Source organism: Somniosus microcephalus, unplaced genomic scaffold (assembly GCF_052327205.1).
Source record: "Somniosus microcephalus isolate GS21.2 unplaced genomic scaffold, FLI_Smic_1.0 unresolved_chr1, whole genome shotgun sequence".
NCBI classification, from domain to species: domain Eukaryota; kingdom Metazoa; phylum Chordata; class Chondrichthyes; order Squaliformes; family Somniosidae; genus Somniosus; species Somniosus microcephalus.
Genome location: NW_028225179.1, coordinates 105467098 through 105485512, shown reverse-complemented (window position 1 = coordinate 105485512; position 18415 = coordinate 105467098). Strand labels below are relative to the sequence as shown.

The following is an 18415-nucleotide window of genomic DNA, read 5'->3' as shown; positions in this document are numbered from 1 at the left end:
CAGTACTATTTATACCCCTATGGCCAGGAGTGGTACTGCGTATCACTACGCCCAACAAGTAGTGCAGTCCTGTCCATAGGTTCAAAGTAGCACACATATTACATACACAACATATTGCATCACACTCCTTACTTCGTCAGGTGAAGTGGAGAGATGAAGGAGCAGATGAAGAACCTGACGAAGGAGCAGCGCTCCGAAAGCTTGTGATTTCAAATAAATCTGTTGGACTATAACCTGGTGCTGTGTGACTTCTTACATTTGTCCACCCCAGTCCAACACCGGCATCTCCACATCATGACTCCTTACTTGTGCCTTGTAGATGGTGGAAAGGCTTTGGGGAGTCAGGAGGTGAGACACTCGCCTGCTATTTCTCTAAACATTAGCAAGGGATCGGCTTGGCAAACTCTTACAAAACTCTTACAAAACACAGTACGTTGAATAGACGTGTTTTAAAGTGAAAACAAAGACTTGAAAGAATGATTATTTATACAGTGTCTTTCATGACCTCAGGACATCCCAAAGCGCTTTACAGCCAATGAAGTACTTTTGAAGTGTAGTCACTGTTGTAATGTAGGAAACACAGCAGCCAATTTGCACACAGCAAGCTCCTGCAAACAGCAATGTGATAATGACCAGATCATCTGATTTTTTAGTGATATTTGTTGAAGGATAAATATTGGCCAGGACACCAGGGAGAACTCCCCTGCTCTGCTTCAAAATAGTGCCATGGGATTTTTACGTCCACCTGAGAGGGCAGACGGGGCCTCGATTTAACGTTTCATCCAAAAGATGGCACCTCCGACAGAGCAACGCTCCCTCAGTATCTCAGTGTCATGTTTATTGTGTCATGAGAGACATTCAACCAGACTATGAACAGACTTAGTTCAGATCTTGAGGGGTGGGGTGGGTGTTGATCGATCATCTTAGAGTTTACGAATGAGAAAGCCTAGAATGTGAAACTAGAATCATAGAATGGTTACAGCACGGAAGAAGGCCATTCAGCCCATCAAGCCCGTGCCGACTCTCAGCGAGTCCCACTTCCCCGCATTTTCCTCGTAGCCCTGCCAATTTCTTTCCTTCAGATACTTATCCAACTCCCTTTTGAAAGCCATGTTTGAATCTACCTCCACCACCCACTCAGGCAGTGCATTCCAGATCTTAACCCCTCGCTGCGTAAAAAAGTATTTTCTTACGTCGGCTTTGGTTCTTTTGCCAATCACCTTAAATCTGTGTCCTCTGGTTCTCAACCCTTCTGCCAATGGGAACAGTTTCTCTCTATCTACTCTGTCCAGACCCCTCATGATTTTGAACACCTCTATCAAATCTCCTCTCTATCTTTTCTGCTCCAAGGAGAACAACCCCAGCTTCTCCAGTCTATCAACGTAACTGAAGCCCCTCATTCCTGGAATCATTCTCGTAAATCTTTTCTGCACCTTCTCTAAGGCCTTCATATTCTTCCTAAAGTGCAGTGCACAGAATTGGACACAGTACTCCAGTTGGGGCCGAACCAGTGTTTTATACAGGTTCATCATAATTTCTACACTATTGTGTTCTATACCTCTATTTATGAAGCCTAGGATCCTGTAAGTCTTTTTAATTGCTTTCTCAACCTGCCCTGCCACCTTCAACGATTTGTGCACACATACCCCCTGGTCTCTCTGTTCGTGCACCCCCTTTAGGATTGTACCATTTATCTTATATGTCCAAAAGCAAAATACTGCGGATGCTGGAAATCTGAAATAAAAGCTTATGGCCTAGAAATTGAGTTGCCTTAGCGCCGCTTTTGCGGCGCTAGAGGGCCTAGCGCTGCAATTGGCGCCGGCGCCGAAATTGCCTGGGGCCCTTCCGCCGCGCTAGACCGGTAGCGCTGCGCCGGCACCGATGACGTCATCGGTGTGCGCAGCGTCCCGGTTGCCATGGCGATGGGCCCCAGCGCCGAAATTCAGTTGCGGCCGCCTCGCCCGTGGCAGCCGCAACTAAGACTCTGGCAACAGAGTCTTACCTGACTTTGCGCCGGCGCATTAAAGGCCCCGCGGCGGCCGGCCGCTTTCCCGCCGGCTGCCTGGCCGCAGCTCCCTCCCCGGACTTCCCTCCCCCCCCCCCCGGAACAGAAGCAAGCCCGGCACTTGTCCGAGGTGCCGGGCTCATTTTTAGAACGATTTTTGCGGGCCGCGGCCGGGTGCAGGCAGCTCCTCCTTAAGGGAAGGAGGAGGCCTGCACTTCCCGAACCTGCCGCACCGCAGCGGGCGCCGCAGCGCCGGAATAGCGCCGATATTCAGCGCGTAGCGCCAGTTTTCAGGCGCAAACACCTCTCAGCAGCGCCGGCAGCCATTTGGGCGCAGAACTATTGAATTTTGGGCCCGACCAGCGCGACTTAGCTCTGGCACTAACTTCCGGCGCTTAAGCCCTGGCTGCGCCAAAACTCAATTTCTAGGCCTATATGTCCTCTCCTCATTCTTTCTACCAAAACTACTGTTAAACTGGCCACCTTCACATGACAGGTAGAATCCAGTCAGCCAGACTCCAGTCAATAAATACGGGGGTGAAATCCAGCTTGGGCGATAGCGAGTCAGAACCCCCACTTTACACCCCACGCCATTTTCTTATCCATTTACTTCAAGCACTTGTAAAGTCAAAAGGATGATTATTTTTCACTCTGGGTCCTGATAGTCAGGGTTGGCTGAACATTATCACTGACGTGGCAGATTATTGATTGGAGTAAAGATGGAACGGATATCCTCGTTCACCCAGCTGAATTTATGGAAGAAGAAAACATGATAAAACTCCAGAAGGAACACGGAGAGGCAATATACACTTAATGACACAGTTTTAAAGAGTGTGCAGGGACAGAGGGACCTGGGAGTTAATGTGCATAGGTCCCTGAAGGTGGCATATTGAGAAAGTAGTTAACAATGCATATGGGATCTTGGACTTCATAAATAGGGGTATTGAATACAAAAGTAGAGAAGTTATGCTGAACCTTTATAAAGAGCTGGTTAGGCCACAACTGGAGTACTGTGTCCAGTTCTGGTCACCACACTTTAGGAAGGATGTGAAGGCCCTTGAGAGGGTGCAGAGGAGATTTACCAGAAAGGTTCTGGGGATGGGGGATCTTAGTTACAAGGACAGGTTGGAGAAGCTGGATTTGTTTTCATTGGAGCAAAGGAGGTTGAGGGATTTAATAGAGGTGTACAAGATTATGACGGGTTTGGATAGGCTAGACGGGGAAAGGCTGCTCCCACTAGTTGATGGTAGAAGGACTAGGGGACTCAGATTTAAGGTTTTGGGCAAGAGATACAGGGGGGACGTGAGGAAAAACTTTTTTATGCAGCGAGTGGTGAGGACCTGGAACTCGCTGCTGTCGGAAGTGGTGGAAGCGGAGACACTCAATGTTTTCAAGGGGAGACTGGATAGGCATTTGAGGGAAATAAACTTGCAGGGTTACGGGTATAGAGCGGGGGAATGGGACTGACTGGATTGCTCGACAGAGAGCCGGCATGGACTCGATGAGCCGAATAGCCTCCTTCTGTGCCTTTATGACTCTGTGACTCCACACTGAGCCAATAATATCCAAATCACACCGAATGTTCTTTTAGATTTTCACTTCATTGAACGTTAAATGATTCTGTTAATTGTGTTTGTTGGAGGGAAATGAGAGTTTGTTACACAAATAGTGCATCTTATCACTTTAACAGTGGTGGGGAAATCATAGAATTATTGAATGATACAGCTCAGATGGAAGCCATTCGGCCCATCGTGTCTGTTCCGGCTCTTTCGGAGGGCTATCCAATTAGTCCCACTCCCCTGCTCTGTGAAATTTTCTCCTCCACCTATTTATCCAATTCCCCTTTGAAAGTTGCTATTGAACCTGCTTCCACCGCCCTTTCAGGCAGCGCGTTCCAGATCACAACTCGCTGCGTTAAAAAAAAACCTACTCCTCTCCCCTCTGGTTCGTTTGTCAATTCCATTAAATGTTTGTCCTCTGGTTACCGACCCTTCTGCCAGTGGAAACAGTTTCTCCTTATTTACTCGTTCGAAACCTTTCATGATTTTGATCACCTCTATTAAATCTCCGCTTAATGGAGATTCTGCTCTAAGGAGGACAATCCCAGCTTCTTTAGTCTCTCCAGGTAGCTGAAGTCCCTAATCCCTGGTACCATTCTAGTAAATTTCCTGGGCATTCTCCCAAAGGCCTTAACATCCTTCCGCTTTACACCCCACACCATTTTCTTATCCATTTACTTCAATCACTTGTAAAGTCGAAAGGATGATAACTTTTCTCTCTGGGTCCTGACAGTCAGGGTTGGCTGAATATTATCACTGACGTGGCGAATTATTGATTGGAGTAAAGATGAAACGGATATCCTCGTTCGCCAGGCTGAATTTATTGAAGAAGAAAACATGATCAAACTCCACACTGAGCGAATAATATCCAAATCACACCAAACGTCCTGTGGCGCCTAGAATTGGACACAATACTCCAGCTGTGGCCTAACCAGTGATTATAAAGTTTCAGCATAATTTCCTTGCCCAGGATCCCGCATGAGTACAGGAGTAAAGAAGTCTTACTCCAATTATATAGGGCCTTGGTGAGATCACACCTGGAGTACTGTGTACAATTTTGGTCTCCTTACCTAAGGAAGGATATACTTGCCATAGAGGGAGTGCAACAAAGGTTCACAAGATTGATTCCTGGGATGGCAGGACTGTCGTATGAGACGAGATTGAGTAAACTAGGCCTATATTCTCTTGAATTCAGAAGAATGAGAGGGGATCTCATTGAAGCATACAAAATTATTACAGGGCTTGATAGGGTGGATGCTGGGAGAAAGTTTCCCTTGGCTGGGGAGTCTAGAACCAGGGGCCACTGCCTCAGGATAAAGGGTAGGCCATTCAGGACTGAGATGAGAAGAAATTTCTTCACACAGAGGGTGGTGAATCTTTGGAATTCTCTATGCCAGAGGGCTGTGGAGGCTCAGTCATTGGGTATATTCAAAACAGAAGTCGATAGATTTCTAACTAGTAAGAGCATCAAGGGATATGGTGATAGGGCCGGTGAATGGAGTTGAGGCAGAAGACCAGCCATGATCTCATTGAATGGCAGAGCAGGCTCAAAGGGCTGAATGGCCTTCTCCTGCTCCTATTTCTTATGTTCTTATGCTTTTTTAACAGCCTTCTCAACTTGTCCTGCCAGCTTCAAAGGTTTCTGTGCATGAACCCCAAGGGATCGCTGCTCCTGCATCCCCTTTAAATTTGTACTCTGAACAGGAATGAAGTGCCTGTCGCTTTTATCTCACAGAACCGTACGACTACGCTGAGAGTGACGAGCAAAAATTTACCGATCACGAACTTCTTCCAGCCGACGCGCCTTTTGGCTCCATTGGTTGGTACGATCTTCGTTCCCGAAGGAAAAGGGATGTCCCGGAACCTTCAGAGCGCCAGACCATTTACTATGAAGTCTGTTCATGGTGAGTATTAGTGAACCTCGCTTGTAGCAACTGCTCAATCCATCTCACATTAAAAAAAATCTTCATTCGATGCTCGACTCAAATCCTGAAGCCAATTAAAAAGGGTATGACTATATGGTATCAGCCCAGGCTCAGTGGGCAGCACTCCCACCTCTGAGTCAGAAGGCTGTCGGTTCAAGCCTTACTCCAGAGACTCGAGCCCATAATCTAGGCTGACACTCCCAGTGCAGTGCTGAGGGAGTGCTGCACTGTCCAAAGCACTGTCTTTCAGATGTGCGGGTTAGGTTGATTGGCTATGATAAATTGACCCTTAGTGTTAGGGGGATTAAATATGTGGGGTTACGGGGATAGGGAGGGATATGTGTTGGTTTAGGGGTTACGGGGATCGGGTGGGATATGTGTCAGTGCAGGCTCGATGGGCCGAAATGGCCTCTATCTGCACTGTGGGGTTTCTCTGATTCTGTGATTCTGTGATTCTGTGATGTGACGTTAAACCGAGGTGCCGTCCACCCTCTCAGGTGGACGTAAAAGATCCAATGGCACAATTTCGAAGAAGAGCAGGGGCGTTCTCCTCGGTGTCTGACCAATATTTATCCCTCAACCAACATCACTTAAACAGATGATCTGGTCATTATCACATTGCTGTTTGTGGGAGCTTGCTGTGCGCAAATTGGCTGTCGCGCTTCCTACATTACAACGGTGACTACACTTCAAAAAGTACTTCATTGGCTGTGAAGCACTTTGGGATGTCCGGTGGTCGTTAAATGCGTTATATAAATGCAAGTCTTTTTACTTTAAAATATCGCAGAGAGGAATTTACAGGCCATCCGGTGACCATTTCCCCACCAGAGAAAGTGACAAACTGGATTTGCTGCAATTATACAGGATGGGTTTATAAATCAGTCTGGGACGGTGGAAGCAAAACGGGCGGAATGTGAAACAGGCTACGAGTCCATTTTGCGCTACTGACAAAGATCAATTTCACCCCAGATGATTACCTGTATAATTTTTTAAAAAACATCAAATCCTCTCTTAGCCTTCTCCCCAGTGGAAATAACAGCAATATTTGAAATGGCTCCTCCTAGTTATACCCTGTTATCGCTGTGCCATCCCGGTTAATAAATGGTACACAATCCCTATCGCTGTAATACTGGTCTTTCTATAATATAGTGTCTAAAACTATACCCAGTAACCAAACTGAATTAGTAAGAATGTCTTATTAAAATGCTTTTTTACCCTTGTACACTATCTCCCTAGTTACAAAAGCCAAAAATACAAGTGTGCTTTTTAATAGTTTATTATCTACTTGTGGAGGCCCTTTCACAAACAGATCTACTTGAATTCTCAGGTTTCTGTGTCCCTCCAGATCTATCAGCATAGTTCCATTGACTCTATATTCCCATTGCCTGTTTATCACTCCAAAATGCATATTTACCCACGTTAACTTGATTGCCATCTATCTGCCCATTCCGCTAACCCATCTATCTTCTTGTGATGTCTTATAGACTCCCCCACCCCATGCACTTTGCTTCCTCCATTACTTTCAGGCTGTGAGCAGATTGGGATTTCTTCCTCCCTAGGACATCCATAGAGTAGACACAGAGAGAGTGTTTCCACTTGTGGGGAAGAGCAAAACCAGAGGCCAGCACTACAAGATAGTCTATTAAAACCTTTCATAATTTTAAAGGCCTCTATCAGGTCAACCCTCAGCCTTCTCCTGTCAAGAGAAAACAGCCCCAGCCTGTTCATCCTTTCCTGTTAGGTATATAAAATAATCACCGAGAAATCAAATAGGAAATTCAGGGGAAAACTCTTTACCCAGGGAGTGGTGTGAATGTGGAACTCGCTACCACAGGGAGTAGTTGAGGTGAATAGTTTAGATACATTTAAGGGGAAATTGATAAGCATATGAGGGAGAAGGGTATGGAGGGTTATGCCGATAGAGTTAGCTGAGGAAGGATGGCAGGAGGCTCGAGTGGAACATAAATGACTGGCATGGACTGGTTGAGCTGACGACCTGTTTCTGTGCTGTTTATTCTATGTACAGGAAACTTTGGTTTATCCAGAGGCTGTATGTCCAGAAACCTCGATCTAACGGCAGAAATCAGCAGCCGTTTTGGTTAGGTTTTTTTTCTTCTCCTAGCATTCTTTTAACAGGTAGGCTCTGGAAAGTGTCTCTGCAGCTTAGCAACAGCTTCAGAGACGCTTCCAAGCTACGGGCCGAGTGTTTACAAGCTGTTGCTAAGCAACAGTGTTTGTTGTCAGATACGGAGATGAAAACCTCCGTATCCTACAACATTAGCGCTGGTCTATCTGGAAGTTTGGATAGATCGGCAGCAGCTTGGTCCCGTGGGTGCCGGATATCGCGAAGTTTCCTGTAATTCTATGTAATCATCTTAAAGATGTTCTCCAGTACATCTGCCACATAGTATGAGTTGCAAAAGAGATGGCTTCAACAGTGTTAAATGTACAAACAACATATTAGCCATTGAAATAATGCCCCTTCACATCTGGTGCAGTGTAATTTCAACAGAGTTTCACTCTGGCCTCTGCAGTGGTTTTTAACAGTAAGCTTCGGGTAGACAACGCTTGCTAGCAGTGTAAGTATTTGAGTTATTAACCTTTTCAAACTTTACTGGTGAAGGCAAGATGATGAAGGCGAGGAGGATCAGACCCCGTCTGGAATGGCCATTGTCGACATCTCACTCCTCAGTGGCTTGGAGCCTGAGACGGTGCAGCTCGATCAGGTAGAATCAATTCACCAATTCAGAAATTCTTGCATTGCTTCTGTTTGTAGATTGATTCAGATCAATGTCCTGGAGAGGACAGTATTGGGATTCAAAGCCCTAGAAATTCATCGTGGGCTGCGGCACAAAACAGGCGGTATCGGATTGGCTGCCCGTTATACACAATGCTTGATAATCTGTTCCATTTACTGCAATAGAGCTGAATATCAGTTATACAGGCAGCCAATCCGATACCATTCGTGTTGCACCACAGCATAAGACACATTTCTAGACAAAAGATTTCTACCAGACACGGAGTGAGGCACACGGTAACATCAGTAAAATACTTCCTTTACATCACTATTTCTAACCAGAGAGTAAGAGTCTCCTTTATTCCTTCCAGAATGGTTTTACCATTTCACTGGAGATAATAGACAATGGGGGATATTGCTGACAGTTGCCGACAGTGTATAATGGGCGATATGGGACAGAACGCCCGATATTCACCCACCTGTTATACACCCCTCCTGTTATACACCCTCCCGTTATACACCCTCCTGTTATACACCCTCCCGTTATACACTCCTCCTGTTATACACCGTCCCGTTATACACTCCACCCGTTATACACCCTCCCGTTATACACCCTCCCGTTATACACCCCTCCTGTTATACACCCTCCCGTTATACACCCTCCCGTTATACATCCGCCTGTTATACACCCTCCCGTTATACACCCTCCCGTTATACACCCTCCGGTTGTACACCCTCCCGTTATACACACCTCCTGTTATACACGCTCCCGTTATCCACCCTCCCGTTATACACCCTCCCGTTATACACCCTCCCATGATACACCCCGCCCGTTATACACCCTCCGGTTGTACACCCTCCCGTTATACACCCCTCCTGTTATACACGCTCCCGTTATCCACCCTCCCGTTATACACCCTCCCATTATACACCCCTCCCATTATACACCCCTCCCATTATACACCCGCCCATTATACACCCCTCCCATTATACACCCTCCCATTATACACCCCTCCCATTATACACCCTCCCATTATACACCCCTCCCATTATACACCCGCCCATTATACACCCCTCCCATTATACACCCCTCCCATTATACACCCTCCCATTATACACCCTCCCATTATACACCCCTCCCATTATACACCCGCCCATTATACACCCCTCCCATTATACACCCCTCCCATTATACACCCGCCCATTATACACCCTCCCATTATACACCCCTCCCATTATACACCCCTCCCATTATACACCCGCCCATTATACACCCCTCCTATTATACACCCCTCCCATTATACACCCCTCCCATTATACACCCGCCCATTATACACCCCTCCCATTATAATCCCCTCCCATTATACACCCCACCCATTATACACCCGCCCATTATACACCCCTCCCATTATACACCCTCCCATTATACACCCCTCCCATTATACACCCTCCCATTATACACCCCTCCCATTATACACCCGCCCATTATACACCCCTCCCATTATACACCCCTCCCATTATACACCCCTCCCATTATACACCCTCCCATTATACACCCTCCCATTATACACCCCTCCCATTATACACCCCTCCCATTATACACCCTCCCGTTATACACCCCTCCTATTATACACCCGCCCATTATACACCCCTCCCATTATACACCCCTCCCATTATACACCCCTCCCATTATACACCCTCCCATTATACACCCTCCCATTATACACCCCTCCCATTATACACCCGCCCATTATACACCCCTCCCATTATACACCCCTCCCATTATACACCCCTCCCATTATACACCCTTCCCATTATACACCCCTCCCATTATACACCCTCCCGTTATACACCCCTCCCATTATACACCCTCCCATTATACACCCCTCCCATTATACACCCCTCCCATTATACACCCCTCCCATTATACACCCCTCCCATTATACACCCCTCCCATTATGCACCCCTCCCATTATACACCCACCCATTATACACCCCTCCCATTATACACCCCTCCCATTATACACCCCTCCCATTATACACCCCTCCCATTATACACCCCTCCCATTATACACCCCTCCCATTATACACCCGCCCATTATACACCCGCCCATTATACACCCCTCCCATTATACACCCCTCCCATTATACACCCTCCCATTATACACCCTCCCATTATACACCACTCCCATTATACACCTGCCCATTATACACACCTCCTATTATACACCCCTCCCATTATACACCCCTCCCATTATACACCCTCCCATTATACACCCCTCCCATTATACACCCCACCCATTATACACCCGCCCATTATACACCCCTCCCATTATACACCCTCCCATTATACACCCCTCCCATTATACACCCTCCCATTATACACCCCTCCCATTATACACCCGCCCATTATACACCCCTCCCATTATACACCCCTCCCATTATACACCCCTCCCATTATACACCCTCCCATTATACACCCCTCCCATTATACACCCCTCCCATTATACACCACTCCCATTATACACCCTCCCGTTATACACCCCTCCCATTATACACCCGCCCATTATACACCCCTCCCATTATACACCCCTCCCATTATACACCATTCCCATTATACACCCCTCCCATTATACACCCTCCCATTATACACCCTCCCATTATACACCCTCCCATTATACACCCTCCCATTATACACCCGCCCATTATACACCCCTCCCATTATACACCCCTCCCATTATACACCCCTCCCATTATACACCCTTCCCATTATACACCCCTCCCATTATACACCCTCCCGTTATACACCCCTCCCATTATACACCCTCCCATTATACACCCCTCCCATTATACACCCCTCCCATTATACACCCCTCCCATTATACACCCCTCCCATTATACACCCCTCCCATTATACACCCTCCCATTATACACCCTCCCATTATACACCGCTCCCATTATACACCCCTCCCATTATGCACCCCTCCCATTATACACCCCTCCCATTATACACCCCTCCCATTATACACCCCTCCCATTATACACCCCTCCCATTATACACCCTCCCATTATACACCCCTCCCATTATACACCCCTCCCATTATACACCCCTCCCATTATACACCCTCCCGTTGTACACCCCTCCCATTATGCACCCTCCCATTATACACCCCTCCCATTATACACCCCTCCCATTATACACCGACTCATTATGCACCCTCCCATTATAAACCCCTCCCATTATATACCCTCCTGTTATACACCCCTCCCATTATACACCGCGTCCATTATACACCCTCCCGTTATACACCATCCCATTATACACAGGTCCATTATACATCCTCCCATTATAAACCCCTCCCATTATATACCCTCCCGTTATACACCCCTCCCATTATACACCGCGTCCATTATACGCCCTCCCGTTATACACCATCCTATTATACACAGGCCCATTATACATCCTCCCATTATAAACCCCTCCCATTATACACCCGCCCATTATACACCCTCCCGTTATAAACCCTCCCGTTATACACCCTCACATTATACACTGCGCCCGTTATACACCCTCCCATTATACACCCTCCCGTTAAACACCCCTCCCGTTATACACCCTCACATTATACACTGCGCCCGTTATACACGCTCCCGTTATACACCCTCCCGTCATACACCCTCCCGTTATACTCCCTCCCATTATACACCCCTCCCATTATACATCCCTCCCATTATACACACACCCTGAGGATTGGGAGCAGTTTAGGATTCAGCAAAGGAGGACAAAGGGATTAATTTAGAGGGGGAAGATAGAGTATGAGAGTAAGCTTGCAGGCAACATAAAAACTGACTGTAAAATCTTCTATAGATATGTGAAGAGAAAAAGATTGGTGAAGTCAAGCGTAGGTCCCTTGCAGTCAGAATCAGGGGAATTTATAATGGGGATGAAAGAAATGGCTACCAATTAAATATATATTTTGGTTCTGTCTTCACAAAGGAGGACACAAATAACCTCCCAGAGATGTCGGGGAACATAGGGTCTAATGAGAGGGAGGAACTGAATGAAAACAGTATTTGTAGGGAAATGGTGTTAAGGAAATTGACAGGATTGAAGGCCGATAAATCCCCAGGGCCTGATAATCTACATCCTAGGGTACTTAAGGAAGTGGCCCTAGAAATAGTAGATGCATTGCTGGTCATCGTCCAAAATTCTATAGACTCTGGACAGTTCCCATGGATTGGAGGGTAGCTAATGTTACCCCACTATTCAAAAAAGGTGGTGGAGAGAAAACGGGGAATTATAGACCGGTAAGCCTGACATCGGTAGTGGGGAAAATGCTAGAGTCCATTATAAAAGATGTAATAGCAGAGCACTTGGAAAACAGTGACAGCGTCAGACAAATTCAACATGGATTTACAAAAGGTAAATCGTGCTTGACTAATCTACTGGAATTTTTTGAGAATGTAACTGGTAGAATAGATAAGGGAGAACCAGTGGATGTGGTGTATTTGGACTTTCAGAAGGCTTTCAATAAAGTCCCGCATAAGAGATTAGCGTGTAAAGTTAAAGCACAGGGGATTGGGGACAAGGTACTGACTTGGATAGAGAACTGGCTGGCAGACAAGAAGCAAAGAGTTGGAGTAAATGGCTCTTTTTCCGAGTGGCAGGCAGTGACTAGTGGAGTACCGCAGGGATTGGTCCTAGGACCCCAGCTATTCACAATACATATTAATGATCTAGATGAGGGAACTAGATGTAATATTTTCAAGTTTGCAGACGACACAAAGCTGGGTGGGCATGTGTGCTGGGAGGAGGATGCTGAGAAACTCCAGTATGATTTGGACAGTTTGGGTGATTGGGCAGATGTATGGCAGATGCAGTATAATGTGGATAAATGCGAGGTTATCCACTTTGGTGGCAAAAACAGGAAGGCAGATTATTATCTGGACGCCAATAGATTGGGAGAAGGGGAAGTGCAACGCGACCTGGGTGTCCTTCTGCACCAGTCGCTGAAGTTAAGCATGCAGATGTAGCAGGCATTTAAGAAGGTAAATGGTATGTTGGCCTTCGTAGCGAGAGGATTCGAGTACAGGAGCAAGGATTTCTTGCTGCAGTTGTACAGGGCCTTGGTGAGACCACACCTTGAGTATTGTGTGCAATTTTGGTTGCCTTATCTGAGGAACGATGTTCTTGCCATGGAGGGAGTGCAGTGAAGATTCACCAGACAGATACCTGGGATGGCAGGAGTGACGTATGAGGAGAGATTGGGTCAATTGGGCTTATACTCGCTGGAGTTTCGAAGAATGAGAGGGGATCTCATTGAAACTTATAAAATTCTAACAGGACTAGACAGACTAGATGCAGGAAGGATGTTCCCGATGGCGGGGGAGTCCAGAACCAGGGGTCACAGTCTAAAGATAAGGGGTAAGCCATTTAGGACTGAGATGAGGAGGAATTTCTTCACCCAGAGAGTGGTGAACCTGTGGAACCCTCTACCACAGAAGGCAGTTGAGGCCAATTCATTAAATATATTCAAGAAGGAGTTAGATATATTTCTTAAGGCTAAAGGGATCAAGAGATATGGGGAGAAGGCAGGGACAGGGTTTTGAGTTCGGATGATCAGCCATGATCACGTTGAATGGCGGAGCAGGCTCGAGTGGCCGAATGGCCTACTCTTGCTCCTATCTTCTATGTTTCTATGTTTCACCCGTTATACACGATGTGCGGGTTAGGTTGATTGGCCATGATAAAAATTGGCCCTTAGTGTTAGGGGGGATTAAATATGTGGGGTTACGGGGTTACGGGGATAGGGCTTGGGTGGGATGGCTGTCGGTGTAGGGACCGGGTGCTAGGGTTTGGATGATCAGCCATGATCTCGTTGAATGGCGGAGCAGGCTCGAAGGGCCGAATGGCCTACTCCTGCTCCTAGTTTCTCTGTTTCTATGTTTCTATGTCACACCCTCCCATTAAACACGCCTCCCATTGTACACCCTCATAGATTCCATCGAATGCTGGAAGATGATCAGCAAAGCATCAACTATTTCTAGGGCCACTTCCTTAAGTACCCTAGGATGTAGATTATCAGGCCCTGGGGATTTATCGGCCTTCAATCCCATCAATTTCCCTAACACCATTTCCCTACAAATACTGATTTCTTTCAGTTCCTCCCTTTCATCAGACCCTATGTTCCCCGGTATTTCTGGGAGGTTATTTGTGTCCTCCTTTGTATAGACAGAACCCAAATATGTATTTATTTGGTGTGCCATTTCTTTGTTCCCCATTATAAATTCTCCTGATTCTGACTGCAAGGGACCTACGCTTGACTTCACCAATCTTTTTCTCTTCACATATCTATAAAAGCTTTTACACTCAGTTTTTATGTTCCCTGAAACCTTACTCTCATATTCTATTTTCCCTTTCTTAATTAATCCCTTTGTCCTCCTTTGTTGAATCCTAAACTGCTCCCAATCCTCAGGTTTACTGCTTTTTCTGGCCAATTTATATGTCCTCTCCTTGGATCTTATGCTATCCCTAATTTCCCTTGTTAGCCATGGTTGAGTCACCTTTTTGTTTTATTTTTATGCCAAACTGGGATGAACAAATTCTGTAATTCATCCATGAGGTCTTTGAATGTTTGCCATTGCCTATCCACCATCAACCCTTTGAGTGGCATTCCCCAATCAATCCTACCCAACTCGCGCCTCAGACCATCGTAGTATCCTTTATTTCAATTTAGGACCCTTGTCTCTGAGTCGACTACTTCATTCTCCATCTTAATGAAGAATTCGATCATATTAACACTCCCGTTATACACCCCTCTCATTATACACTCTCCCGTTATACACCCCTCCCGTTATACACCCTCCCGTTATACACCCTCTCGTTATAAACCCTCCCGTTATACACCCTCCCGTTATACACCCTCCCATTATACACCCTCCTGATATACACCCTCCCATTATACACCCTCCCATTATACACCCCCCCGTTATACACCCTCCCAATATACACCCTCCCAATATACACCCTCCCATTATACACCCTCCCATTATACACCCTCCCGTTATACACCCCCCCCGTTATACACCCCTCTCATTATAAACCCTCCCATTATACACCCTCCCATTATACACCCTCCCATTATACACCCCCCCGTTATACACCCTCCCAATATACACCCTCCCATTATACACCCTCCCATTATACACCCCCCCCGTTATACACCCTCCCAATATACACCCTCCCAATATACACCCTCCCGTTATACACCCTCCCGTTATACACCCTCCCGTTATACACCCTCCCATTATACACCCTCCGGTTATACACCCTCCCGTTATACACCCTCCCGTTATACACCCTCCTGTTATACACTCTCCCGCTATAAACCCTCCCGCTATAAACCCTCCCGTTATACACCCTCCCGTTATACACCCTCCCGTTATACACCCTCCCGTTATACACTCTCCCGTTATAAACCCTCCCGTTATACACCCTCCCGTTATACACCCTCCCGTTATACACCCTCCCGTTATACACCCTCCCTTTATACACCCTCCCGTTATACACCCTCCCGCTATACACCCTCCCGTTATACACTCTCCCGTTATAAACCCTCCCGTTATACACCCTCCCGTTATACACCCTCCCGTTATACACCCTCCCGTTATACACCCGCCCGTTATAAACCCTCCCGTTATACACCCTCCCGTTATACACCCTCCCGTTATACACCCGCCCGTTATAAACCCTCCCGTTATACACCCTCCCGTTATACACCCTCCCGTTATACACCCTCCCGTTATAAACCCTCCCGTTGTACACCCTCTCGTTGTACACCCTCCCGTTATACACCCTCCCGTTATACACCCTCCCGTTATAAACCCTCCCGTTATAAACCCTCCCGTTGTACACCCTCCCGTTATACACCCTCCCGTTATACACCGCTACGTTATACACCCTCCCGTTATTCACCCTCCCGTTATACACCCTCCTGTTATAAACCCTCCCGTTATACACCCTCCCGTTATACACCCTCCCGTTATACACCCTCCCGTTATACACCCTCCCGTTATAAACCCTCCCGTTATACACCCCTCTCATTATACACCCTCCCGTTATAAACCCTCCCATTATAAACCCTCCCATTATACACCCCTCACATTATGCACCCTCCTACTGTACACCCCACCTGTTATATACCCTCCTGTTATAAACCCTCCTATTATACACCCTCCCATTATACACCCTTCCCATTATACACCCTCCTGTTATACACCCCTCCCGTTATACACCCTCCCATTGTACACCCCTCCCATTATACAGCCTCCCATTATACACCCCTCCCATTATACACCCTCTCGTACTACATCCCTCCCATTATACACCCTTGCATTATACACCCCACCCGTTATACACCCCTCCTGTTGGATCTGTGATTTTTAGAGTATTATGTTTTCCAATAACTACATGGAGGCTGTAACTTAACAATCAACAGGTGTTTACTGGAGTAGGGTAGTCTCAAGACTGGCAGTACAGAGGCATGCTCAAAGCTTATATACAGGTGTGGTCACTGCCGGTACTACAGTATACAGGAGCTGTAAAATAGTTCTCTCTTAAAGGTACATACACTACAATTCCTCCCCTTTTAGATTAGCAGTACCCATAATATTAAAATAACAATTAACACTTTAACATGCACATTAAACAGAAATAGTCCATTTATAGATTCAGTCTTTGGGGCGGCTTCCTGATCCTTTCTGGATAGCACCTTTCCTGAGGTTCTTGTTCTTGGTGCGGAGGCGATTCTGGCCCCCTTTCGTCGGCTAGTTCATCAGTTTCCACTGCTACTGTTTCTGAGGTAGATGCTACTGGTATGTCGGGTTCATCCCCAGGTACGCGAGACATGGGGTTGACTCGTTCCTGTGACGCTAACATCTGGTCGACGTGGCATCTCACAATGTTCTCCCTGACATCCACTGTGTACATTAATGGACCCTGCCGTGTGCATATCATTCCGGGTTGCCATTTCTCTGTTCGGTAGTCACGGGCCAAGACTGGTTGTCCTACATTGAACCTCCTTGTCGGCTTCTCATTGATGTGTTGGAATTGTTTATCCTCAACATTTCTTCGCACATTTGGTCTGAGCAAACCCAGACGAGATCTCAACCTTCGGTTAAAGAACATCATGGCCGGGGTCTGGTTGGTAACTGCATGTGTCGCATTTCTGTAGGCTAACAGGAAATTGTCCACCTTATGCTGTAGTGGAATTTCATCATCGCACATGGCCTTTATCGCCTTTTTAAAGGTTTGTACGAACCTCTCAGCCAATCCATTTGTGGCTGGATGATACGGGGAGGATGTGTCATGCCTTACCCCATTCCTTCTCATAAATTTCCGAAACTCTTCGGACACAAACTGTGGTCCATTATCAGAGCAAATCTGCTCTGGCAAGCTGTTCCTGGCAAATATGGTCCGTAGGACTGCAATCGTTTTCTCTGTAGTGGTTGAAGACATTTTTATCACCTCAGGCCATTTCGAGTGAGCATCCACTGCTGTTAAGAACATTGAGTCCATGAATGGACCAGCAAAATCAATATGCACCCGTTGCCATGGAGAGGAGGGCCACTCCCATGGGTGTAGAGGGGCATGTGGTGGTGCATTTTGGACCTTCTGGCATCCTGAGCAGCTCTTGGTTATGTCCTCGATTTGTTGATCGATCCCTGGCCACCACACATAAGCCCTAGCAAGGCTTTTCATTTTCACCCCTCCCAGATGACCTTTGTGAAGCTCATTTAGCACTCTCTCCCTTAACTTGGGTGGAATTACCACTCGGGATCCACACATCACTGTCCCCTGGCATATTGACAGCTGTTCTCTTCTCGATGAGAATGCTGGCAACAGTGAGTCGCCATGTGTTGGCCATCCCCTCACCGTCAAATCATATACCCGAGACAGTGTCGGATCATTGCGGGTCTCCTTCTCTATATCCGCGTTAGTTACTGGCAATCGTTCAATTGTTGACGAATAAAATATCTCGATAGGGTCCACTGCTGGTGCTTCCTCCACAGTAGGCAGTGGCAGGCGTGATAGCCCATCAGCGTTTCCATGCTGTTTCGTGCCTTTATATTCTATTTCATATTGGTTCGCCCCTAGAAAAAGGGACCATCTTTGTAACCGTTGTGCAGT

The 18415-nt window shown here is 46.8% G+C and overlaps 1 protein-coding gene across 2 annotated transcripts in view; it reads left to right on the top strand.

The window, feature by feature from the left end:
* LOC147095683 (complement C4-like) overlaps window positions 1–18415 on the top strand; it is a 623807-nt gene that overhangs the window by 211653 nt on the left and 393739 nt on the right. For both annotated transcript variants that reach the window (XM_085974724.1, XM_085974723.1), the window contains exons 33-34: window positions 5300–5468; window positions 8113–8215. In XM_085974724.1, the coding sequence (XP_085830850.1) occupies window positions 5300–5468; window positions 8113–8215 (272 nt within the window). The remainder of the gene's footprint in view (window positions 1–5299; window positions 5469–8112; window positions 8216–18415) is intronic.